The sequence below is a fragment of the Melospiza georgiana genome, chromosome 3, assembly GCF_028018845.1.
Source record: "Melospiza georgiana isolate bMelGeo1 chromosome 3, bMelGeo1.pri, whole genome shotgun sequence".
NCBI classification, from domain to species: domain Eukaryota; kingdom Metazoa; phylum Chordata; class Aves; order Passeriformes; family Passerellidae; genus Melospiza; species Melospiza georgiana.
This window is the reverse complement of record NC_080432.1, coordinates 42,162,134-42,189,427: the sequence shown is the minus strand read 5'-3', so window position 1 is coordinate 42,189,427 and position 27,294 is coordinate 42,162,134. Positions and strand designations below refer to the sequence as shown.

Genomic DNA, 27,294 nt, shown 5'->3' with positions numbered 1-27,294 from the left:
TGACAACCCCTGCAAACTTCTCTTTCTGGCTGCAGGAATATTCCTGTTCACTTGGCCAAATTAATTTTTCAATGAACATATGACTTATACATCTTTCAGAGTGTTTTTCAGCCTTACACTGGGCTTAAGATCTTAATTACTGCTGAGCTTCTGCCAAAAGCATTGCTTTGGGGAAAAAAATGCACTAGCATGTTTTCTTCCATTCTATTCCTAATACTGTATCATTACTTTATCTTATCCTTTCATTCTGCTTAATTCCACATAGTTGCAATTCCCAAAGCTAACACACTGGTTCCACTGTACATTAGCCAGAGCAAAAGAAATAATTTTCACTTTCTAATTGATTTATTTCAAGATATTTTTATAATTGAGGAATGGAGGTGGACAGAAAAGAATTTCCTCATATTATTTCAGTATTTGAATAAATATCCTTTAAAAAATGTTTTTTGGACTTGCTGGTCAATATTCCTGCTTTTGGCGATGACTGAGTGAATTTGGAGTAGCTAAATTGATCACTTCATTATTTCAGTTCTACAACTGACTCAGATAAAGGTATTGTTGGCACAAAATTTTGTCCATGTCAGCTAAATATTCTGTTCTGGAGAAGCTTTTAAAATAGGTTTCATTGTAGAAGGGTGAGGGAAAAATGTCACATGAATGTTTACTACCTCTCCTTTTGACTTCCTCATGCTGAAGGAAACAACCCTGTGGTAAAGAAGAAAATAACAAGGCTTGTTGTGGGATCTGGAGGCCAAGTACCATGACTTGATGAGTGCCTCGGCTCTCCCTGCAGGCAGCAGGAGAATAGAATAGCCATCAGGCAATAACACCAAACCTACCATGGAAATCAATGCCTTTGATTATATTTTGGCCACAGTTTTTTCTCAAATTAGGTACAAACCCCAAATCCCATTATATCTCTAGCAGATCAAATTTTTCTTCACTGCTTCAGGATGCTTATAAAGCTATAAGAGTTGATATGTTTGATTCCGTTTTTCCATGAGATTCTGACTTTTGCTGAGAGATCATATACAACCAAAGATACGGTTCAGGTCAATGAAGCTTTGCAATAAAAAGGAAGGACAAGGTGGTTTCTAGGGATTCATCACTAGCATGAATATGTCAATCATTCTTCCGTTACACAAGGAAAGAACAGTAGTACTGCTTTCCTGTACTGTTCCTACACATTTTTAGTCCCTAAAAATTTATTGCTGCTTCACTGCAAGAGCAATTCCTGCTTTACATCATTTGAAGTCAGAGGAGTTGTAGAACTGAAAGATCATAAGGAGGATTCAGGGTTTGCTTTTGAAATTATATCCACCTCTTCTTGCATTTAATATGGTATAAAAAACTAGGTGCTCCAAAGTTTTCAGCCATTACGGTTGTGTAGAACAGATGTTAGTGAAATAAGAAACAAGCTTTATCATATAGGTGAAAAATGTCTTGTTAGCAACCCCAAATCTTGAATCACAGAATAATTAGAGCCTGTGTTATGGGTAGACAGCACAAACTTCCTCCCACGTTGCTTCCTCTCTAAGTAGTCTGTTTCAATCCCACCTACAGGAGGTGGAAAGGGAAATTTCTGACTTCTAGTCTTCAAGTTTTTCTTTCTTTGTTAAGCCTACTAAGGAGGATACCAACTGCAGTACTAGTTTTTCCCAAATTGAAAATTTTACAGAAAACAGCTGTTGGAAAAAGAGTACTACAGAGATTTGCAATGTGTGACTTGGACAAAAAAGCAATGAACAGACCAACAGGCAAACTGGCAGAGAGAATGCAAGTTTATCAAATACCACTAATGCTAAGGGTCACAGCGCCATCTTAGTTCCAAGTCAAATCATTAAAAAGTCAAAGAGCAAAAGACTTGTGTTGATTTCCACCCCCTGACATCATCAGAGGACCAAACAAAAAATGCATTTACCTGTAGATCAGGACTTCATCATCCGAGCAGTTATACTGCAGCTGATACATTTTTACCCGAGGGGCCGACTTGCTGACTGTCCACTTGACCAAAGCTGAGGTAGTGGTCACATCTGACACCAGGACAGCCCTTTCTGGGGGACCTTTTGTTTCACCACGATTGGACTTGGTGGAGCTGGTGATGTCCGAGAGCCTGGATTTTGGTGGAGCTGCTTTGCCGGTGCCGTTGCTGAGATGGGGGAGCTGGACAATTGAGAGTTCAATTGTTGCAGTGGACTCTCCTGCAGCATTGGCCGCTATGCACGTGAAAGTTCCGTAGTCCTTGGAGGTGGTGATGTGTATATCTAATGTGCCATTGTCGTAGACAGCCGTCCTCGAGGAGTTTCCGATGAGACGGTCATCAGGGGCCACCCAGTGAATGATGGGAGTGGGATCCCCAATGGCTTTGCACTTCAGCGTGGCAGTCTGCCCTTCCAAGACCAGCAGCTTGTGAGTATGCTGTGTAATAAGAGGGGGCTCACAAACAAATTCCTCTTCCCGTACGTACCAGAAGTACCTTCCCTTCAGACTTGGAGGAGAAGCACAGGTTTCCATGTCGTCGTCTCTGTCAAGCCGCCTTAACCACAGCAGCTCACAGTTGCAATGCAGTGGATTTCCCCCAAAGCTGAGGGACAGGGGTGGCGAAAATGGGGTAACAACTAAAGGAATTACTTGTGATCTGGCAAATATAGGGTCAGGGGGGAGCTTCTGAAGTCTGTTGGATGTTAGATCCAATCTGGCCAATTTCTGAAGATCTGCAAATGTCCCCTCTGTTATATAATCTATTAGGTTGTGATCTAAACTGAGCTGGTGCAAGTTTATCATCTTTCTTATAGATTCCCAGGGAATGCTTCGGAGGTTATTGTAGGACAGGTCTAAGTCTTCCAATGTCAGTAAAAAATCCTCAAAGGCGTCATCAGAAATGCTGCTTAGCTGGTTGTTGTTTAAAATCAAATGCTGAAGATTAATTAAACCTCTTAAAGTTTCCTCTTCAATCTCAGGCAACCTGTTGCTGTCCAGATGTAAAGACCGAAGGCTCTCCAAGTCAGTGAAAGAGTAGGGCTGTATGTAACTAATGGTGTTTCTGGACAAAGTAAGGTCAACAAGTCCAGACATATTGGCAAAATCCTGTCGGCTGATATTGATAATGAAGTTGCCCCCAAGACGGAGTTCAACAGTCCTTCGATCTATGTCCAGAGGTACAAAAAGGAGACCCTTGGAGGGACACAAAGTCCCCAGTGACTCAGACAGGTTCTGACAGACACAATATTTGGGACAAGCGTTGACTGTGACAGCCATTCCAAACACCAGGATGCCGCAGAGCAATTTTTCCATTGTAAATCACACAACAGTACCTGGGAGAAACAAAATGAGTGAAAAGGAACGTCAGCAATTTTGATATACTAATTATAATACCTTTCTTCTCATGTTTTGCCTAACATCTACCTCCAGAGAGACTTTGTGATGCCTCCTCTCAGGAGTCCCACCAAAAGGCATCAGACCTCTAGGATGCGACATTTATGTGTTATAAAAACATGATAAAAATCAATCTTTCTTTCTTTCTTTCTTTCTTTCTTTCTTTCTTTCTTTCTTTCTTTCTTTCTTTCTTTCTTTCTTTCTTTCTTTCTTTCTTTCTTTCTTCCTTCCTTCCTTCCTTCCTTCCTTCCTTCCTTCCTTCCTTCCTTCCTTCCTTCCTTCCTTCCTTCCTTCCTTCCTTCCTTCCTTCCTCTCTCTCTCTCTCTTTCTCTCTCTCTCTCTCTCTTTCTCTCTCTCTCTCTTTTTTTTTCTCTGTTTCTCTCTCCCTTTCTCCCTTTCTTTCTCCCTTTCTTTCTCTCTCTCTCTCTTTCCTTCTTCTACCACAGATTGCAAGGCTTATTAAAAATCCTGAAAGATTTCATTTGAAATAGTGTCTACTTCTTTGGGAGTAGAAGCTAAAATCAGTATCTATAATAATTACTTTCTGCTGCACAATAATGTGCAATTAGTTTTAGGGTTGAAGCAGCTGACTTTATGGATAAAAATAACTGCATTTTCACCCTTCAGTAATGTGGTTAATGATGACCATGTAATTATCTGGCCAGTTCTGGGGCAAGTCACTTGCCCACTCATAATAAAATTAATGATAGACAGCATTAGAAGCAGAAATCACTTGTGTAATTGCCATTTGGTTTCACCCTGTGCTCAGCCAAACCATGGAAAGGATGACAGCATATAGCTCCAAAGAGAAGGGATCCAGGGGAAGACAGTGCTACCTCAGGCCCCTGGCAAGCTTTTTGACAACTACAGGCTCTCAAACTGCAACCCCTACTGTTGTAGTGACAGTGAAGCTCTTGTCTGTCTTCATGGCCCTCCCTTGCACCCCATCAATTCTTCCTTACACCCCACCAACTCCTCCTTGTACCATTATCTCGCTTTTTTCTGATCTCTCACACACTTTTCCAGCTTAAACTGCAAGGATGCGTCTTTGAAGGATAAACAAAACTATGATTGGGCTGGCTTGGAGATACAATTGTGGCTGGGAGAAGCTGAAGCCCTGCTTCAGGTTTGGGAATATTTACTTACACAGGATTCCTGACATTCTTCTCACATGAGCAGGATATAAGGAAATTTGCGTTCTTTCTGTTTCTTCCTTTCCCAGGCCCTGCTATCCAGCAGGGCTGAAGAATGGCTAGATCCTTCATTCCTGGCCCTCATTCTCCTTCTGAGGAAAGGGGCAGGTAGACAAAAAGCTATATTTTTGTAAGGGCTCTCCCAGACATCTTCTGCTAGGATGGTGTGCACCAGTCTCCAAGACCCTCCCCTGTGGCACTAGGTCCAGGCACAGTTCAGGCTCTCATTTTGAAGATGGCCATTTTGCCTCTAACCTTCAATCACCGTGTAAACTTGCAGCACTCTTTGGTCTATGCCATATCCCTTCTCAACATGCAGGGGCTCAGACACTTAGCAGTTTCTTGGCACGTTTCGAGTTATTAAACCTCCAGTAACACGCATCAAACACAGAACAAAAAGCATCACTTCAACAATTTTTAAGAGCTCTTTAAACAGGTCTTGCTCTACCTTCTTGTGAAAGGAATGGCATAGGGCATAGGGCCCTAAGGGCTTGTGTTTGGGGCTCTGCCCAAAACTTCTCAACTCATGCCCTGGGTAAGGTGGCCTGGTATCTCCTCTCTAGGATATGCAAGATGAGTCAGAAAGAAGGAGCCATAGAAATGCAAGATGCTATGAGTGCTGAACTATGTAGAGTGTGTTCTTTATGGCAAGGTTTTCTGCATGGTGTGATGATGGTAATTATATACTGTTATTACTATTTCATAGCAGAGGAAATGACTGAAGCATCTGTGTTTGCTGAGCTTTACAAACAAGATGAAAGCGAGACACTTTTAGAAAGGATGGCTTGAGAAGAATAATCTTACCTTCAATAGTAAATAAAGGGCTACTGAATAAAATGTTTGGAGATAAGCAAGTGTGTTATTGATGCAAATCTGTGGCATACATACCAAAGAGCTATAAATATCCCTTACAATATTATCAATTGGTGGTTTAGTAACAGGCAATTGGCTTTTTCAGTCTTAATTATAAATGTATTATGCAGCTTTAATTTAGTGTATTACCCTACCAGCTGAAATGATAAACAAAAAGCAGTTTAAAAGGGGGAGAAATAGATATAGTTAATTAGTAATAAGCCCTTTCATAGCTTCTCCCTCATCTAGATTCCCACCCTCTGAATATCTATTCAAAAATGTGAATGCACACTTACGACAGCCGTGTCTCCTTTAAGTGTCTCAATTCTCTAACCACGTTTTTTCCGGATGCTGGTAAATATCACAGTGCTTTGGAGAGATGGTTGACTCTGAGCGTCAGAGTAAAGAGCATTCATGGGAAAAAAAGTAAAAATGGGGGGAGGAACAGAAGTTAATTACATAAAATAGGGATTGAACCACCAAGAGGAGGATGTGAAGCAGGAGGCTTAAATGGCAAAGCAAGCCCTGATGGGGAAACCATCTGTGGATGGCTCGAAAGCACATCATCTGCCTGTGTGAGCCTGCACGTGCGCATGAAAGTCACAGAGAGTGCAGCATGTGCTCCTGCCAGCAAGAGGGCAAATTGGCAACAGCCACTGTCATTCCAGCTATTGCATGCACTTGAGAGTACTAATGTAAATATTGTTTGTTTACAGAGGATATTTCTGGCCTTTGTGATCATTTAATAGCATTGTTATTGCAAGCTTCCGAGCCCTGAGTTTCTCTACAATGTAATCCTGAAGGGAACAGTTCACAGTTCAGTGAAGAGGGTATAAACCAAAAGGGCTTCCTATAGGGCACTGGAGACAAGAGAAATGGACAGGATTCCTTAAGGAGAAAATCTGGGACTTCTGTAGCGCAAATGATTTTCCTTTCTCTCTCCAGACAGACAAAGCACTTGAGCCAAAGATGAGGTAAGAATTCATAGACTAACAGAATGATAGAATGGTTTATGTTGGAAGGGACCTTGAAGATCATCTAGTTCCTACCTACCATCTAGTTCCTACCTACCTTTCACTAGACCAGGCTGCTCAGAGCCCCATCCAGCCTGGACTCGAGCACTTCCAGGTATGATTCCAGGTAATACTGCAATTCTTGAGCCTGCACAATTATAATAATATCCTTTAAAATCTAGACCATCCCACAAAGTCATGGTAATTACTAGTTGCCAAGGAGATGGATGTATAATAAAAATTGCTTTGATTTTATTTCTGGTAATTTTCTTGCAAGACAGAAAATAAAGTATCAAGTTTAGGGTCTGTTTTTGCTGACCAGTATGCTCACCTTGTTCACAAAATCTCTTGTTAGCTGCAGCACCAAGAATTTTATAAGCTGCTAATGGCAGTCTTGTGATAAGCTCACCATTCTGATTTACATTTTAAAGATATCTATCAGCCTGATAAAGCATATTTCTCACAGCAAGTCAGTAAATCTGGAAGAGTTCCTGTCTCAGCCCAAGATGAAAAATAGCCCCTTTAGTCCTCTTAGAACATGGATTGGTATGAATTAATATGTGCAAGAGACATAAAACTTGGTGTTTTGTATTCAAATTTCCTCATAAAGATACCAATTCTGGGATTTGGCATCTCATTTCAGCAATGTCTCCAAGGCATTTTTTATTTCTGTATTCATTGAACTTTGCATTTAAATTCCAGTAACCTTTGCCTTCCACAGTGCCAAGCGCAAGGTAACTGTCAGACAAATAATATGCAGCATAAAGGCTGGGAAAAGGGAGAGAAAGAAAAAATTTAAAAAGGAGAAATGGATGGGTAGTGGCTCTGATTCTATGGTTTCCAAGCACCCTGGAACCCAGGCTCCAGGGACTGTATGGGTAAGCTTAGATACCTCCTTTCAGTTTTGTAGTTGTTGTGGAGGAACTAGGTTTTCTTTCCTGAGAGCTGCCCTTTTCTTTGTTCTTTTCTTCTGTTATCTCTGTTTTAAGTGAACTTAAGTGACTAAGAAATCTACCCTCAATGCAGAGCTTGAAGGATTGCAGTGACGGTGAAGTTTCACACCTATTTCCAAAAGCAGTTTAATCAACAAGGCATAAAAGAGGATGGGACTATGTCAGGACAAAACTTACTCCTTAATCCCTTGCATCACCAAAAAACTGTGTGGAAAGGTATGTTATGTGTTTTCCCTGATCCATACAAGCAGTTTATGCTACACTTACTAAACAATTGCAATGGCCATAAGGAAAGTAAATATCTCTGCATCTGGATGTGTCATCAGTAGCACATCCATGGAAACACTCGGTGTTAGGCCAAGGCTTGGTGTTAGGCCACTGTGAGCACTTGTGAAACCCCTCAGGTGTTGAAAGTCAATTTGCACCCTGTCAAAATCAGGACAACCAACACTGCTTTTGTTGATCTTTTGTATTTTTTCTTGCCTAGACTCCTGCATTCTTTGGGGATAAAGCTGATCTTTATCAGGTGCATACAGACAATGCAGTGGAGGTTTTGGCTAGGCCTTTTAAGGAGCTGGTTTCATTGAAAAAAAAGGAATAGCTCTAGCACATGAACTGCTTGCTTGCTCCAGCCACCTTATGTTTTACACATAAAGATGGAACATTTGCAAGAGCACATTTCTCCAGGTACCTGTCTATATGAAACTCCACCCATATTAATGTGACTGATCCTGTTTCCACAGTAACAGAAAACAGGGAACTCTGGGTAAAGTGTAACAACTTTATTGCTCTTTGTACAACTCTTTCTTGAATATTGCAGCCATAGCAAGGTTGCACTAAAAATATTTTGCACCCCTTTACCACCCTGAGGTTTATTTATGTGGTTTGATTCTTTTGAATGCTGTTCTATTTTTCTCACATTTCCGAGCAGCTGTGAGTCCCTCCTACCTGCTCTGTGCTCCCTAGCATGGAAGCAGTTTTATCTTGCCAGTATTTAGGAAGAGCTAGGCTAAAGGGGTGGATGTGTCCAAGTAAAATTGGCTCACAGGATGGTCCTAACTGTAAGAACATTTTTTGTTAAAGTTTCAGTCCCTAAAAAACTGTTTATAACTGGATCCAGAACAGAGGTAAGGTCAATGCACAAAAGCTGATTGCCAAGAGGGCTCACTCTGTGAACGCTGATTTAATCCATTCAACTGATCCCAAGGAAATAACTAAATATTTTCTTAGGCAGGGCTTTCTCAGACAGGAAGATACTGCTCTCATTCAATCTTTCATGAGCAAAACCTGTGTATCTCTGTGTGCATTCTTGGAAAGCTTTTCTGATATTTTCATAATGCTTTCCTAATATTTTCCTGACACCAGTCATGTTATTTCTTTTTTAAAATACTAACATTACCCAATTCCTTACCACTACCAAGATAGAAATGATGCATCTTTCAAAAGCCCAGATTATCAATGTAGCTTTCATCTCTCCTAGTTTACTAAAGTAACTAACTTCTTTCATTTAAACCAGTTCTTTCCATACATCCTAAAAGAACAAATCCATATGCTAATGGTCCAGCACACTTAATCTCTGCAATTAGTAAGCTCTTCACATTTCAGGTTATTTAGGCAAAAAAAAAAAAAAAAAAAAACAAACCTTGGACACTTTTATGAAGTTTTAACATATAACACTTAAAAGACAAGTGTAACCCCAAATCTTAACAGACAAATTTCAGAATCAGTCAAAAATTTTGTTTCTGTTTGATATAATTAACCTACTAGCAAATGCTTCTTCGATGCGCTCTTGGAAAACATGGTACAAATTTCTTCCTAGAGTCACTTTCTTGCAGTGTATATGGAAAGGGTATTTTGAACACTAATGTGTATGTGCTTACTGTCCTGGGTTCAGCTGGGATAGAGTTGCTTTCTTAGAAGAAATTCTGAGAAATATGTATGTACATAAGGATTTTCATTTTTCACAGTGATATTGATCCAGGAGAAACATTTTATGTCTTTTAGCTTCTCTGACAAAGATGTCCCTGATGGCTGGGCAGTGTGTGAGTCTAGCAGCCTTAGTGCTCCTAGAGCTCTTAGGTCCACAATGCACTTACATTCTAGTTCCTAAGAAATGTCGCAAGAGCTCTTAAGTAAAGAAGAAACCAGGTATAGATCTATTAGATCACTCTTCATTATTGCGGCTAGCACTTGGCTGAAATAAGCCATTTGGTTTTAAGAAATGTGTAAAATTAGTCAAGATTTTGAGACTCATTTTGTGAGAAAATAAAACTTAGTGAACACATTCTGTGTACTTCCGAGCATCTGCCTGTCTGGCACTTCCCCATAATACATTTGGGACATTTTCATCACTTCACATAAAATCTGAAGTGCAGAAGCCTCCGAATTATTTACTACTCTCACTTTTCAAGAATACAGAATATATTAAGTTTCATGAAAGCAGAGGAGAGACACTTGGTTAGCTTTGTTAGACTTCTGTGAAGGACATTATGCATCGTTGTGCCCACCTCATGTTTGGAATCAGAGTATCCACGTGGAAGACATACATTATCAACATTATTAACATTCTGCCTACTGAAAAGGCTTTATCCCAAGTTCAGCCTTTTTAGACAACAGTCCACTCTGCTGTTAAGATGGTCTGAGGTGTGCAGGTTCTCCATTGTCTGATAAGCAGTGAACTTGTTCCACAGTCATGCTATGATTCCAGGACTTGGTCAGTTAGGGAGACACATCCTTTGGAAACTGGACTTGCTTCTAGCTCCCATCCAAAGGGTACAGGTGTCACTACTTCCTATGACTAATCTCCAGACCTGGTCTGATCTGGCATCATGCCACTTGAAGCTGAGACTAAAAAGCTTTCCTGCACACACAGAGAACAGAGCAAAAGAAATGTGTGCCTAAAATTCCTCTTGGCAATTAGCCTAAATTTCTTGTGCTGCAGAAGATGGAAATTTTTACTCTAGAATGATGCCTACCTGCAATGCCAAGGTCAGTCTCATTTGTATCTGCCTTGAAGCTTACTGTTCAATTTTTAATTGCTGAGTGCTGATTGTAGTAACTAAATTAATTCAGTCCTGTAGCATAAATCCAGTAGGCATGCTTGATTTACTCATTCATTAAATATTGTACTTTGGAAAAATATGTACGTGAAATGAGTGGTTTCCAAATTAAAACATTTAATTTCAGAAACACTAGGAACAAATATTCTGAATGCTTCATTTAATGACTTAAAGTAGTCTCATGAAACATGAATAATCTTACAAACAAGTTTTGTCACATGGGTTGATACCTGCCAGTGGGCAAAACCTCTGACAAAATAGAAAAAAAGTATATAGCTCTATCCAGAACTTGTGAATGGAATATTATAACCTTAATAATCATAGCCAGATTTTGTTGACTAATGTGATTTTACCTGTGAAAACAGTTGTATTTGTATCGTTCTACCTTCACTGACTGGAAAGCACAGGCTTTAGCTGCCTGATTTGTTGTCACAAAACAGTGCTTAGCTACCTGGATGATTTTTGGTAATGCACAAAATTTAAATGTGTAGGCAGTCACTTGTAAGCATACAAAAAGAAACTGAAGACAAAGAGGCCATTTAGAAAATCCTAGTGTGTCTGTTTGGTAAAGAGACACACTTAAAAGTGTTGCATGAGCAACAGGTCTCTCTGGGCAGTTTCCTAGAGCTTTCCAGGGCAGTGCCTGTACATCTGTGCAGGGTGATGATTTCCCATCACAGATACACAGGAGAAGAGGAATGGTGTTTTCAACACCATTAATTGTAAATGGCTTGAGCACTAATTGGCTTGGGCTGGTTTGGTTTTTTTCTCCCACAGACCATTTGAAGGTCCATTCATTTTTCATTGTTCATTTAATGGCCATCGACATTTATCCTATTTTAATGCTGCGTGCCAGTCTCTATCAGATTTCATCTACAAGCTCATGAGTCAGCTAAGCTGGGCCCCTCTGCTATTTTTAGCCATTCAGTTCATTTATTTATCTTGTTCTTAACAGCAATCTTCCATTTTGCTTTATCAGCACAGTAGAGAAGTTACCAGTTACTCTATTTCTTAGTCATTTTGAACACACACAGAAGCTGCAAAGCTGCTAAGGAGCAGTTCTTTCAGAGAACTGCCTGTGGCAAGAAACATAAATGTCCATCAACAGGCCCTACTGCTTTCTGCAAATACCACGGAAGGCCTCTTCTCATGGTCTGAATCCAAACTCCCCTTGGCTCTGAGCCATGACAGAAAATCCTCAGGTAACTTTATCTTGAGCTTACTTTAATTCTCATAAAAGTCTTTATGCATTCTTATTTCCTTCCACATCAAAGGAAGAGCAGGATAATTAGAATTGGGATTCTCTTCTTTATCTGGGACTCTTGCTTTTTTTTTTTTTTTTAATTGACCCTTTGTTCAGCTCTAGAGACAAAGTCTGTCCAATATTCCATAGGAAGCATTCTTTATTTGGAGTGCAGACTGCAGTTTTTCTTTCATGTATAACCCACATGCAGAGAGACACTGGTAGGAAATCCAAGGCATATTAAAACCAAAAGATCTTTTTTCTGATTTTTTCTCATAAATTTAATTGGACACACAAAGTGATATACAAAGATATGGAAATCCTTTGAAACATAAGCAAAGCAGATTTGAAGTCCACATTTAAAAAAAAAACATCAAAACAATCACTTTTGGCTGAATGCCCCAGGATTCCTAAGAGTGTTAGCATAGGCATATGGTGGCAGAGGTCCCCTTTTACAGGGAATACAAGCCCAGTGTCTTGTCTCTGTGTTTGGTTCATGGGTCAGTGAGAAATTAGCAGAGTTCTGAGAAGGAAACGTAAGAACCCTGCTATGCCATTGCATGACACAGCACATGGCCTCCACAGTCTCTGGGCTCTTTCAGCAGCCTGGTAAACTTTCTATTGTACTTTCTTGCTTTTCACTTCGGATGGGACTAGGTCTGTCCATTAAATTTCTCTTTCTAGCACTTCTCCCTTTTTGATTCACATACAGGAGGATAATTTACTGTTTCTCAGGAGAATTTAACATTCCCATTACTTCTACCATGACAAGAGCAGCTTTTCAAAATTGTAGACTTTGTTGCACCTGCTTACACAGATAGCTATTTCCAAAGAGCTGTAAATGGATGGGAAAAAGAAAGGAGGACTTTTGGTAGCAATACCAGTACTTTCACACCAGAATCTTAATGCACTTGGGAAAAGAGACAACTTATACCTAGTTTTAAGAAGTGAATAAGAAGAGGCACAGTCTGCCTCAAATGTGTTACCAAAAATAATTCACCAAGTTCCTCACAGAAAACCCAACTCTCATACCTTCTCTTTCCACAGTGATATTTCCACATGTAAAGCATATCACTGCACAATTTTTTAACACAAATCTAGTGTCATGGACAATGTTTACATAATTACATTGAAAGGAGATATGCAGTGCTTTTGTCTCTGGGAAAGAAATCCGGCTTTAACATTAACATTAACTCCTGGATTACTTCATCGTGTCTTGCTATCTATGTAACCTTGGATGAGTTTCAATTAACCTCTCTTTCTCCTCTGTAAGATAATTATAAGTACCGACTTCTGCTAATCAGTTGTTTGCAAAGTATCTGGAAACAGTGTGTGCATGTAAGATCCGTTTATGGGGCAGTCTGCTGTCATGCACAGGAAGGGAGATTGTGGATAAGAGACATCTTGTGCAGTGTTTTCTCTAGCTCAGTCATTGGTTCTTCGTCACCCCAGGAGTGGCAGTCAGCAGAAGGCAGAGGCAGTGCGTGTCTGTGTGTGGCTGGAGTGACTTTGTCCCTAGTGCCCCATTTGCTGCCCTGACCCCCTGCAGAACAGAAGCCCCTGAAAGACACTTTGCCTCCTTTTCTGACATCTCACATTCTTTTTCTCCAATGGCTTAACCACAGCTCAGAGGCTCACCTGTCACCAGTAGGAAGCTCATATATAGTGGAGTAGGTTTCAAAATTTCCTGACTGTGAAGAAACCTTGACTAGTACAAATGAGTACACTGGGAAACAACACCAGGAAAGCAAAGAGAAAGGAAGTAAAAAGCATCTCTAATCCATTACTTTATAAATAACAACAGTATAAGTACATCGTGATACTTCAGTCATGCTAATGAGACTGAAGGCTTTTTCCCTTTCCAAAAGGCAATAGAGCTGGTGAAGGGTCTGGAGCACAAATCTTATGAGGATTGGCTGAGAGAAAGGGGCTTGTTTCACCTGGAAAAAAGGAGGCTAGGGGGAGTATTATTGTTCTCTACAACTACCTAAGAGGAGGTTGCAGGCAGGTGGGAGTTGATCTCATCTTTCAGGTAACAAGCAGTAGAACACGATGAAATGGCCTCCAGTTGTACTAGAACAGGTTTAGATTGAATATAAGAAAAATCTCTTCATGAAAAGGTTTATCAAGCACTAGAACTTGTTGCCCAGGGAAGTGGTTAAGGCACCATCCCTGAAGATATTTAAAAGACATGTAGATGTGTTACTTAGAGACATGGTTTAGTGGTTGGATGCAGTGATCCTAAAGCCCTTTTCCAATCTAAACAATTTTATGATTCCCTGAGGTGTGCTGTTTGATTGAATCATAGAATGGTTTGGACTGTAAAGGAACTTAAACATCATCTGGTTCTAGCCCCCCGCCTTCAGAGACGCCTTTCACTAGACCAGGTTGCTCAAACCATCAACAAACTTGGTGTTGAACACCTCCTGAGATGGGGCATCCACAACTTCCCTGGGCAACCTGTTCCAGTATCTCACCACCCTCACAGGAAAGAACGTTTTCCTAACATCCAATCTAAATCTACTATCTTTCAGCTTGAAGCCATTCTTCCTTGTTCTGTTACTACACTTCCTGAGGAAGAGTCCCTCTCTGGCTTCCCTACAAGCCCCTTCAGATACTGGAAGGTTCCTGTGAGGTCTCAGTGCAACCCTTTCCAGGCTGAACAGACCCAATTCTCTCAGGCTGTCTTCATCAGGGAGGTGCCCCAGTGCTTTTAACTACTTCATGGCCCTCCTCTGCACTTGCTGCAATAGTTCTACATCCTTCCTATGCTGGGGGCACAGACCTGTATATGCAGTACTCCAGGAGTTGTCTCACAAGAACAGAGTAAAGAGATAAAACCACTTTCCTGGCCCTGCTGACCATGCTGTTTTGGATGCAGCCCAGGACATGGTTGGCTTTCCATGCTGCACAATGCCAGCTCATGTTGAGCTGCTCATCAAACTCCATCTGGTCTGCAGAGACCTTGTTCCAGGAAAGATGGAAAGTCTTTCAGGTTAGGAGAGAGGAAGGTGAGTGGAAAGCAAGATGAGGAAAGCTGATTTTGTACTACACTTACTATGTTTATTTATGAGGAAACAAAAGTCTTCAATCCCCAGGGCTCTCTTGCAGCACCTTTCACTGGCACTAAGTCAGCAAAAAAAGAACAAGTCTCCTAAAATTAAAATGAAGGGAAAACATGAGATAAAATAAAATATATAAGACCCCAATATTTCAAATATATATTCTGCTTCACTTTGCAGTTTCTGCTCACCAACTATGCTCAGAATGAGTCTTATCAGATAGGAGCAGCCAGCTGCTATATGCTACATTTAAATTTATATTGCCAACAACAGGCTCCATTACCCAAGGATTTTCTTGTTGCATTCCTAATACTGCCTTTCTGCATGCTTTATTTCTCATTTCCTTATGTACTCTTTACTTTCTAGTGTGTACCAGCATATCCTGGTATTTGTTTCACACATTTTGGGGTTTTTTACTTAGTCTGTCTTTGACTAGTTTTCCTTTTTTTGTGCCTCTAAACTTTTTCTGCTTCTCAAATACCATCTCTGAAGCTGCTGTCTTACACACTCTTCGCTGTTTCTTTCTTGCTTTCTGATGCATCCCACCCCCCTTCATTCCCTAATCATTTGATCACTGCAGTTCTTTGATGTGTGAGGCTTCCAGTTCAGTCCCAATTTAATTATGTTTTTCAGAAGTCTGACCTCTCTGGTCCCAATTTGTTCAAGAAATTTCCTTCATTGATCCAAGGCCAGATCCCTTTACTGCCTGTTCTAAGCTAGATTCCTGATATTAGAAGCAGACATGTATTAGCACTTAAGGTCAGTTTGCATATATCAGCAGTTAATTGCACTGATTTATTTGTAGTAGATACAACACACTCTTCCCTGCCCTTAGGTCTAGATGCATTAACACAAAATCAAGGTAAAAATAATTAGAGGTATTCTCATACTACAGCAGATGCACTGTCTTCGCTGTTCAAATGAATACTCCAGGAATAGATTGTATTTTTCAGTCAATTGCAACACATCCCAAAGGTTACATATTTCTGTTGGGCTATTATGGAAACAACGTTTAACATTATTAGAGTTTCCCTTCTTAAATTCTCCACCTATCATCTACTGTTCGGGAAATAATCAGAAAGATGGTTCAAGCTTTGAGGTGGAAAGTCAAATCAATGTTTTCCAGAAAGAATAAGAGTCCTGTAGAACAATTACAAAGCAAAACACACTGTCTTGATGGTACCCAGAGTGTCTGGAAGCTAAGTCTGTCTATAAAATACCACTCTGACATACATGAAAATCTCCCCTATACTAGCAAACAAGCATCTGCTTCCTTCAGCAGAGCAGTAGCAAAAAATGTTATGGAAAACTGAAATACAACTTCCCTTCCAGGGAGGGAAAACTGCACCGTTTCAGCCAGGAGAAGTGGGGAAAAGTGATGATTGCTGCTGTTCATTGCTTCCACAGGGTGTGCAGTCAGAGGAGACCCGAGTGAAGGGTGCAGAGCGCAGGAAGGGCACCGAGCCGCTGAGCTGCATGTCCAGCAGGCACGAGGAGTGGCAAAGGTCTCTCTGCATTAGACTGAGCTAATTAAATACAGCTTTGTGCTTGACAGGATCTACAAATGCCTCAATCCACTTTGGCCAGTTGTACCCAAGGATGGTGTCACATCTAAGTAGGCCAGCATGAACGCGTTACCCTCGCTTGCTGCCAAAAACTACCAGCCTGAATAAGGTCAGCACAAAGGTTACACTTGATCTGACTGAGAAGTGCCAGGGAAACTGAGCCTCTGGATAAAACCAGAGCTGCTTCAGGCCCACAGAGCTCCTTCCCCAAAGCAGGAAGCTCAGATTAGGATGACATATCTGCTACTGTGAGAGAAAAGGTGCTGGCCTCCTGGATTGAGGTGCTGGCCTTTAAAGTGAGAGGTGCTGAAATTCAGAGTGATCTTGACAGTCTCTTGTTCCTCACCATGAGCATCATGAGATGTTGCTTTTCATGTCGATGGAAAATTTTTGTTTTGAATTATTTTTTCAGTTTAAATATAGGAGAAAATCTCCATCTTCTCCCTTATGCTACTTGTATACATAAAATCACGAGGTGTGAGAAAATGCAGAAATTCTTCTCAGGAGATGGATGTTCATATAAAAGAAGAGATTAAAATAATCAGATAATAATAGTTCAGGAACAAATAAAAATTAAATCTTGGATTATCACAGTCCACAGTGGTCTTCCAACATATGTTTAAATGACCTAAGGAGCACACCTCTTACCTCAACCAAGCAACTCACAGAGTAGCACCTTTCAGTCTCAGAAATATTTTATAACACCCATTTGGGTGCTGATTTCCCAGATGAAATTTATCTGCCCAACACACACTCAACTCATTTTCTCACTTCTGAGTTTGCTCGCAGCAGGGTCTGCAAACAAATGCACATCCTTGTAACAACTGCTCAGAATGGGAATGATGTGTCCATCCTGCAGGAATTACCTTCTGCTTGGAATTTTCCCACTCATGCTGCTTTATGCCTGTTGACTCATGGAAGGCATATTGTATGTCTGAATTCTGGAGACTGATCTCTCCTTTTTCTGAACTAGATTCCAAAGTCTCCATTTTTATAACCTGTGGGAGGTTTGCCCAAGAGAAATATGAGTAAGGATTTCAAGACATGGACCTCTGAGTCATTTTCAAACTCCTTGAAAAAGCCACCAAAAAATGGCAAAATACCCCTTTCCAATGTACTGGGACTGTTTTACAAGAATATCTCAGTTCTTCTTACACAGAGGTACTCAGTGGTACCTCCTGACAAGAAAAATAAGAATGATGAAGACAACCTCTGTGGAAGGCCCTCTACAGGGTGCCATTTCCAGGATAGCAGAGAGCGTTGTATGCTTCTTTGCTCAAAAAAAGCATCAAATCTTCGATTTTGCTGAAGAGCTCTAAACAAACACCACAGTTTAACCTCCTCCGAAAGTATTTCTTGATTTCATTCAGATAATCTTGTTTACTTTATCTCTTTTCAATAGCTTTTTTTCTTGGATCTCTGACATGCACTGGAGTACACTCATGCTTCCTTTCCTATTCATCAATGGTAAGAGTGCACTGTGGGTGTGCCAGATGCCCAGGAGTCTCTCATTTCCTTGGTAACAGCAAAGAGTTACTAATCCACAGCAAATAAAAGTAAAATGTAATGCAGGCATTGAGATAAGGGTTAGGATGCTTGATCTCCTTTCCTGGTAATTTAGTCTGTAATCTCTGGTCAGGTGTTATCCCACTCTGTGCTTTATTTTCATCAGTAACTGAAGAGGCAAATTATGTTGCCCAGTAGACAGTACTGAGAGTCAAAACATAATGTTACATTTAAGCATTTAATAACACAGTGGGACCTAGAAAAACAGGCAGAACAATAGGAAGTGCTAAATACCTGTCAGCATCCACGTAGTTGATTCAGCTGCAAGCCACGTTCGTGCTGGTGTGCACCATGAGCACAGAGCAGCAGCAGGCAGCAGACACAGCAATTGGTGCCCAGAGTGAGACCACAAACTTCCCTGGGCTCTCCAATGGTGCTGACACACTGCAGGGAACAGACTGCAGACCCCCATGGAGGAAGTATCCCTTGTACATCAGAGACATCCCTTCGGACCAGCCTCCTGAGGGAGAACACATCCCTGCACATTTGGGACCTCTTGGTGGGACTGGGGCTTTGCCCACAGGCTGCCCAAGGGTCTGTGCCACTGTGTGATGTGGCTGTGACAAGGTCAGCACACTGCACAGCTCCAGAAACAATGAGAAAGGGATCAACTGGATCTTCTCCAGGACTCTGCAGGTACAACTGAAAACCCCAGCTCCTGATGGGGCTGATGAAGGGCCAGCCACCTGGAAAACAGCTTTGTGAAAATTATCTGGGAGTCCTGGTGGACACCTTGTTGAACCTGCATCTGAAGCATGCCTTTGTGGCAAAGAACAACAACGGTCTTTGGGCAGAGTGTTACCAGCTCTTAAGGAAGGCGTTCCTTCGTTTTCACTCAGCACTGGTGAGGCAATCCCCAACTGGTGGGTCCAGTCATGACCTCCCCAGGGCAAAATACACAAGACCATGCTGGAGTGAGCTCAGAGAAGTGCCACAAAATGGTTAAAGGGCTAGAGCCATCCTGTCGTGAAGAAAGACTGAGATAGCTGGGACTGTTCAGCCTTAAGAAGGCTCAGGGGGAATCTCACCAGTATCTGTAAATACTTGATGTGGGGGAATAAAGAAGATGGAGCCAGAGTCTTCTCAGTTGTATTCAGTGACAGGACAAGAGGAAATAGACATAATTAAAATGCAGTCAATTCCACATCAACACAAGAAAATACCCTTTTTGCCATGAAGGCAGTGAAAAACCAGAATGAGTTTTCCAGAGAAGTCTAAGAGTCCCCATCCTAGGATATGTTCAAATCCTGCCTAAACACAGTCCTGGCCAACCTGTCCCAGCTGACCCTGCTTTGAGCAGGCAGGTAGACTAAATGATCTCCCAAGGTGTCTTTAAATCTCAACTATTCTGCAGTGTAAATAGGCTGTGTATTTTTATGTTACTTATCTGAAGGGCATTCTTGATCTCAGTGCAGAGGCAAAACAGCTTCTGGCCTTGTATTGTACATCACCTCTCTTGCAACTTTGAACATAATGCAGACAAGTAACCAGTGAGTTCTACAATAAAGAACTCTGTTCATAAGGAAATTAATTTCTACTGAAGATGATTCTGTCAAACCAGCTCTTATTATAGCAAATACCTCACTCCAGAACACAAGCTAATGATTTCCTTCATCCGTCACACTTTGTAGTCCTGGCTCAGGTATCAGGCATTGCTGAGAACCACCAACATTCAGGGATCAATATTCCATACACAAACAGGATCAGATTGCTCTGGTTGATAAATTATGGTAAACTCATTGCTAGAAATCAATTTGTTGTTAAAGTGACTGAGAATGATTGGAACTGAATTTTGCTTAGGGAAGCAAAGGTCCTAGATTCCCCCTTTCATTATTGCCCACTTAAATAAACTGAAATCACCTTTTTTTTTTTTTTTTACTTTTGGTTTATTTTTTCCTCACTTTAGGTAAATAGTTGATGCAGCTGAAGTCATCACTTTTTCCTATGACTGTCAGAGGAGTGGGGTGCAAAGAGGGGGTGGATGGGGTGGGTGAAGGAAAACAGATTTGTGCTCATCACTCTATGGAAAGAAACTGAGAACACAAATAAAATAGGATTAGTTATGACATGTAAACAAAGGAAAGGTCCCAGTTCCATGTCTCTGCTTGTACTGACTTTCTGTATTTCCTGCCTTCATGGTTCAGTGCATGGTTCAGCAATGAATCTGAACAGGCAAATTTTCTCTGGTGAAAGGTGAGGACTAGAGATCAACTAGAATTGTGCATTTTAATGTCTTTCCAGAAAAAAGTGTTTTATATAGTATGGTATATTTTAATATGGTTTATTATGGTATATAGTATGGTATATTATGGTATACAATCTAAGGAATTCAAATTTATAAAGAAAAGCTCCATCCTCAGGTTATATACGCATGTTTGTCATCAAGCAAGGAGCCTCAGAACACAGAAATGACACTAACAAGGTCAGAAAACAGATTGAACCTAACATGATATGAAAATATTTCCCTCAAGTATCATATCTTCCATTTGACCACAGCTCATGCTGAGGAATATGGTAAGGCTCTGCAATGAAAGATGATAGAGTATAGCCACAGGGAGAACCTGCAAACAGAAAGGCACACCCTAAATCAGTGGTGGAGCTTGTAGGAGTACCTGTGAATTGCTTTACTGCTCCCCAGTACATGAGGACCTGATAACAAAGCAAGTTTTATTGCTACCTGTGGAAGTGGGTACATCATCGCTGCAGTGACATACAAGCCCAAAATGTTTGCAGCATGTTTCATCTCAAATACAGAAAGTTTGTATCTCTGTGTCAAATAGAGCCAAAATAATCCCTCTGTCAAACTGTTCATAACCTGACAACTATTGCTGTATTGGTGAAGTATGAAAGAAATATAATTTATCTTGATAAAGTATCTTTTGATGAGAAGCCTTCAGTTTCTAGGATTTTACCACCCTCAAAATCCAGTAAATGTGTGAGTTACTCCTTTACCAGCATGAGTCAGGAAGCAGCTGGGAAACTGCTTTGCATATGATGCAATGTCCTGAAATAATATGAACATCTCAAGGTTGGAATATACTCACACAGTGCAGCTGCTTATCAAAATGCAAGCAAATGATTAATCAAAGCACAAAGAGCTGGGAAAAAAATGCAACAGGTCCCTTATCCTTTCAGGCACCTAATTCACTACTTCCTAGCATTTCCAAACCACTATGCTTGAATTGGTTCCTTGTAGGAAGTTGTAATTTCTACAAGAAATAGCTGGCATGAGGAGAATATTCTTTAATGACAGGCCTGATTTTACAGGCTGCTGTCCAACTCCTTTGCACAGAAATGATCTAAATAAGAGGTTGGATGAAGTAAACATGGGGGAAAAAAATGCTGAGGACTGCTGACTTCTTGACCCTAGTTATATATCAATTGCAGATGTGCTGTTAAAGCCTTCAGCATTTAACCCTTGTTTTTCATTCCACATTTAAAATAATTAGTAAAAAAAATAATTGCTTCTACCAAGTTTAGAAAAATTTGATCATCAGAATTAAGGTAAAATCAGCTTCTCTGAGTATCCAAGTCATACATAATTTTAAAGAGTTTTTCATTCCTGTAGTGCGAAAGGAACTTTAACTATGGGCTTATTTAAACTATGGGGCTTCAATAGGTTGGTTAAACTGGTCACAAATTGATAAAACATGGAACAATTATACAAGAATTGTTATTTTTCCTGTGAGGTTTTCACCTTCTTATAACAGTAATTGTTTAAGACTATACAACTTCAAGAATTCCATTTCAGGATACTCCTGATTAGGAATCCCAGAGTGATGAGGTACGTATTTGGCCTTTCATAGCCTTGCTATTGTAAAGTTTTCATGGAAATTTCCATGTCTGGAAATGGAAAGAAAGGCAGGAGACTGGAGATTACTGACAGTGGCACAACTGCACACCTAGGGCTTCAACCTTACCATCTTGTTCCACCCTGGCTGCTGAAAACTGCAGTCAGAGCACATTCCCCTAAGGAGGCAGCATGTCGGTGATGCATTGTCTTTAAATGCTTTACAGGGTATTAATTTCACAGATGGGTCCATGGATGCTTTAATAAAACTTTTTTATCTTTTTTTTTTTTAGGAGGACAGATTGGAATAAAAAACAAAACAAAAAATGAAATATATATAGCAATGACTAACTGTCTACAAATAGTTGAAACATCTGACTGTTAAAGATGAAAAAGAATTGTTTAACACATTGCAGAAGTATATAAATCATCAGAATTTAGTGTGTATGAAACAGCTGAAGATTAAAAAGAAAGATCATCTTGTCGTGCACAGGCAATTAAATTCACAGCTTTGTCACAGAAAATTGGTATTTGTCCTTTGGAAACTCTCTTAATATTTTTCCATGTGAGTTCTCTGTCCTTACAATGAAATCAAAGGCTTTCACTCCTCATTGTTTTTCTGTCCTGTCCGCACATTTGAAAGCAATTTGGGCCAAAATTGTTTCTTTCGATGCATTCACATAATATAAGCAAATTATATACCAAATTGCTTTGGGGGGCCTCTCAGCACTGCCCTAATTAAATAATTATACTTGCACAAAAAGTGCCTTATAAATGTTAAATGTCATATTCTACCTAGTCTAATTACATTATGTACCTAGTGCTATAATGTATAATAAATTACTATTTTCAAAGGCTAATTCAACCCAAATATCAGCAGTCTCATTAAAGGCAAAAGCTGCAATTTCAAAGAATCTTAGTGGCTTAAGAACAGCAGACATATTAAAAAAAAAAAAAAAAAAAAAAAAAAAAAAAAAAAAGCACCTAGAGGCTTTGGGCATCATTGAGACCCAGACCCTTTGGGAATCTTACTTTTGGGTAACTAAGTAATCTCTGAAATTTTAGTAAAGCTATGAAGGAATGTTAAGGACTTCTGAAATTTTGAACCCAGAAGTCTTATCTGGGAAAAGTCTCCCAGGAAATCAATGGGAGTGACATTGTTAAAAAGAATATTTAAATTATCTAGACAAAGCACTCAAACTTTGTCTCAAAGAAAAATCCTACAGTAATGAATACAGACTGACCCCATGCCAGAAGTATAGACCCATTTAAGCTAACAGGTCTTCTTTTGATCTCTCTCTTCAGTCGGTCTTTTGAAGAGAACTATTTTTTTCCTAATGGCAAAACTAATAGAAGAAACCTTTCTTCAGTACAGCTTTGCACTCACTCTTTTAATACACTGGAGAGTAAAGTTCCTTTATTAATATACTCCACACTCTCACACACATATCAAATAATATGTCAAAAGATAAGAAAGGAAAGCAAAGAACTTGGGTGACATTTGTTGACATTTCCAACACGGAGGAAACAAACAAGTTACGCCGTGGCTGAATGTTAAAAAGGCCGTGGAGAGTGAGCTTCCCCTCATCAATATGGCCCTTGGGGCATTTTTAACTCAGCCCGATATTGTGTTCCCTAGTAGGAGGTATTCCTGCAACATGGGAAGACAGGGAAGGCTCCTCTCAGCTCTCTGAAGACCTCAATAAAAAGGTCACCAGATCTTTTATTTTCATTTGCATTTTAAAAAGATCAACATCACTTTTAAAAGAGAATAATCAGGATGCTCAGCCTGCCTCTAAACAAATCTTCAGCTCCAAACAGAAATGAAAATCAAAATACAAGTGGTTTCATTTTTTATTTAAAATTTAAAATTTAAAAAGCAGTTGGAAGTTCTTTTTCTTCTTTCCTTTTCTGAAATCATGTTAAAATCCCTTTAGAGTGCAACCGAGAAACATCAAAAACCATAATGTGGCCTGAGGGTGGCTTACTACAAAGCCATGTGCTAATAATACCTCACATTTATAGCTCTTTTCAGCCAGAGCTGGATCCCCAGGCTGTGAAAATATTGTGTATGCAGGAATAATAATTTTGAGCCCCCTTGCTGACATGGGGCTCTCTCCATAGGGGCTCAACACTCAGCCCCCAGTGTTCCATACTTTAGAGCTCGGGGACACCCTGGGCCATGGGAACCCTACAGAGAACCTCAGTAGAGCAAAAAGCAAGCAGATGAGCTGGAACTCACAAGAAAATAGAGGCTGTGAGACCTACCCTTGCAGAAAGTGTCTTGGGCTCACTGAAGAAACATCCACATTGCTGCAGGAGGTGCCCTGGAGCCTTTTGGAGGCTCTGGCTAAAACCAGGTATGTGCAGTAGTTCCCTGCTGCCATACTGACAGCATTCCTGGTGTGCTATCCTCTCCCTGCAAGGCTTCCCATATGAAGAGAAGCAATGCTCTGACTAGATCTGATCAATGGTCTCAAAACCACAGCACAAGCCACACAGCTCATAAGGAAAACCAAAATTTCATTTTCCTTGTAACTAATCTCATGCTTCCATTATCTTAGCTTTGCATAACACCAGCTCATCTGGTAGGAAAATTTGATATGATGAAATCTAATAATAAACCACCAGTATTACTCTGAATTCATGTTTATCACTTGCTAAGTTTTGAAATTATATTAACTTAATGCATGGTATTTTACAGGTGTCTGTTTCACTGTACTGGTGAGGGAAAAGGTGATATACTGATTTATCTCAGGTAAGAGAAAAACACATTTTCTCTATGCATGGGAATATCCCCTTATACCCATGTCCAAATACTCCTCAATGATACACATCAGCATGACCAAATTAAAAGTCAACAGAGCAGAGCTCATTTACATCTAATGTGTCTATTTCTAGATCTTTACTACAATGGTAATAAAATAATGATTAATAACAATCCCAGCTCTCATTATTTAGTGGCACTAATCATAGAATATCTCAAAGAATTTGTAAGCTATTTGCACATGGAGTTGCACCTACAGTTATGTATACACATAGAAGAATCACATCAATTAATAAATTTTCTTTTGTATATCTCATAGGTCCAAAATCAAATACTGATTTAATCCTGTCAGTTCTACTCCCTACACTGTCATGTTATGTCTTTCCCAGTATTCATCCATCATAACAATCCGTGGGTTTAAGATATAGAAGCATGTTCTTTTTCAGACACTCTGCAAATCATATTACTACCACTGGTACGGTTTTAATTAAATTGTTTCTCATTTAACACTCTGCTATGGATTATGCATATTTTTAATTTGCTCACTTTTAGATTTAGTAAACACTTTATACAGTCCATAGTTTTATGTTTTGGATATTGAAAAAATAGCAGAATTTAAACTGCAGAAAAAATTGTCAATCATTCCTTCCTGTCATCTTCCTAGTAAGCTGGAATGTTGGCACTCATCTGTAGCTGTAGTGGCATTTACATTTTTAATGAAGTAGCTTATTTGCTGAACAATACCCTTCCCCTTGCAGTTGTTCTATGGATTATGTCTAATTTTATGAATCCTGTCTGTGCCAGATTTCACAGAGGCTTATTCCATTTCTTCTGTTCTTTTCTGTGTATGTGCATAACCTGAATTTACCAGTCCATTCCCTCAACAGGTATAAATCCCTGCCTACTGACTCTGCACCTCATAATTCAGTCTGAAATTGAGCCTTATGCAAAGTACAAGGAAACTTTCCCCTAATGAAGGCAGCTGACTTACAGCTGAGTGATGTGGAGAAAATAGGGCATGACTGTCACTCACCATTAATGCTATTTACCACCGTCTCTATCGCTGCTCAGCAGAAAACCCTGCAAAGCCTCTCTCTTAGGTGGGGCTAGCTAAGTCTGTAACTCTCTGTAAGCACTTGATGACAAAATGCACCCAAGAGACAAACTGCTGCCAGGTGTGGTTTCCACAGTTGCTTTGATCAATTCTATTTGATACGGGCTTCCACGTCCCTAAGCCACCAAGCATAAAAGCACATAATCTCGGATATGACTTTATAGCTTTTAAAAGAAAGGAGGACAAGGTAAATACTGAGGTGTGAGATGTAGCTGAGTCCTCTTGAGCCTGCAGTCACTGCAAGAGCTTTGCTGGATTATTTCAGGGCCTGGCAGCTGCCTCTGACACAGACAGGGACATGTTTCCAGTAGTAATGGTGGGACAAAGAGACAGAAGGACTCACTGCCCTCCCCCCAGACAAAGTGGATGCTGTCAGTGCTTACCAGTATGCCAGGACCAGAATTGCTGGACAGTATTGCTGAGTCTGACAGAGCGCCAGATACCAGTCCCACAGCAGGGTCTCACTGTATCTGCCACCTCTCTATGGTTCTCAACTCCAACATACAAGATACCTGTCTAAAACATATCTCCTCCTCAGTTTCCCATCTTCCCATCTCTTCTTTCCTCCTATGGTGGACCTCCAGCTGTATTTCTTTTTGTCCCCTGGGTTCAGTATTTGGGTCAGTCCTTTTTAATATCTCTATCAATGATCTGCATGAGGGGATCAAGTGCCCCCTCAGTCAGTTTGTAGACAACACCAGGTTGGGCGGCATTGTTGAGGGAAGATAGGAAGTTTTTGCGGAGGAAACCAGGCAGGCTGGATCAATGGGCCAAGGCCAACTCTATGAAGTTCAACAAGGCCAAGGCTGGATCCTTCCTCTAGGAGGGAGGGAGGGAAATCTACTGTAATTCTACTGGCTAGGGAAAGAGTGGCTGGGAAGCTGCCAGCAGAAAAGGACTTTCAACAGCAAGTGAACCTGAGCCAGTGTGGCCAAAAAGGCCAATGGCATCCTGGCCTGTATCAGAAACAGCGTGGCCAGCAGCACCAGGGCAGTGGATTGTCCCTCTGTACTCAGCACTGGGGAGGCCACACCTCGACTGCCGTGTCCAGTTTTGGATCTTTCACTAAAAGAAGAACATTGAGAGGCTGGAGCATGTTCCAGAGAAAAGCAATGGAGCTGGTGAAGAGTCTGGAGCACAAGTCCTGTGAGGAGAGGCTGGGAGAGCTGGGGTTGCTTAGCCTGGGGAAAAGGAGACTCAGAAGCGGGAATCATATTGCCCCTGCCTGGATGGAGGCTTTAGCCAGGTGAGGGTTGCTCTCTTCTCCCAGATAACAGGTGACAGGGTAAGAGGAAATGGCCTCAAGTTGTGCCAGGGGAGCCTAGATTTCTACAGGGAAAATTTTTTCACTGAAAAGTTGTTCAAACATTAGAAGGGGCTGTCCAATGGAGTGGTTAAGACACCATCTCTGGAGGTACTTAAAGGACATGTACCTATGCCACTTAGGGACCTGGTTTAGTGCTGGACTCAGAAGTGCTGGGTTAGCAGTTGGACTTAATGGTCTAAAAGATCTTTTCCAACATTAACAATTCTACAACTCTATAGGCCACCAGTATTTATTCTGACTGGCTGATGTATTGTGACTTTTCAAAAATTAATATTTGTGATTTGGTTTCAGATTATTGAACACCTGTGCTTTATCATTATTATTAATTCTTTATTTCATGAGTTCTTGCCTTTTTTAAAGATTGGTCAGCCCTGTTCCTGCACTTTTAGGTAGCAAATAACTGTCTGAGATGAAA

At 40.5% G+C, this 27,294-nt stretch overlaps 1 protein-coding gene across 2 annotated transcripts in view; it reads right to left on the bottom strand.

The window, feature by feature from the left end:
* LRFN2 (leucine rich repeat and fibronectin type III domain containing 2) overlaps positions 1 to 27,294 on the bottom strand; it is a 154,569-nt gene that overhangs the window by 34,875 nt on the left and 92,400 nt on the right. For both annotated transcript variants that reach the window (XM_058020764.1, XM_058020763.1), the window contains one exon: positions 1,922 to 3,314. In XM_058020764.1, the coding sequence (XP_057876747.1) occupies positions 1,922 to 3,294 (1,373 nt within the window). In that variant the 5' untranslated portion in view covers positions 3,295 to 3,314. The remainder of the gene's footprint in view (positions 1 to 1,921; positions 3,315 to 27,294) is intronic.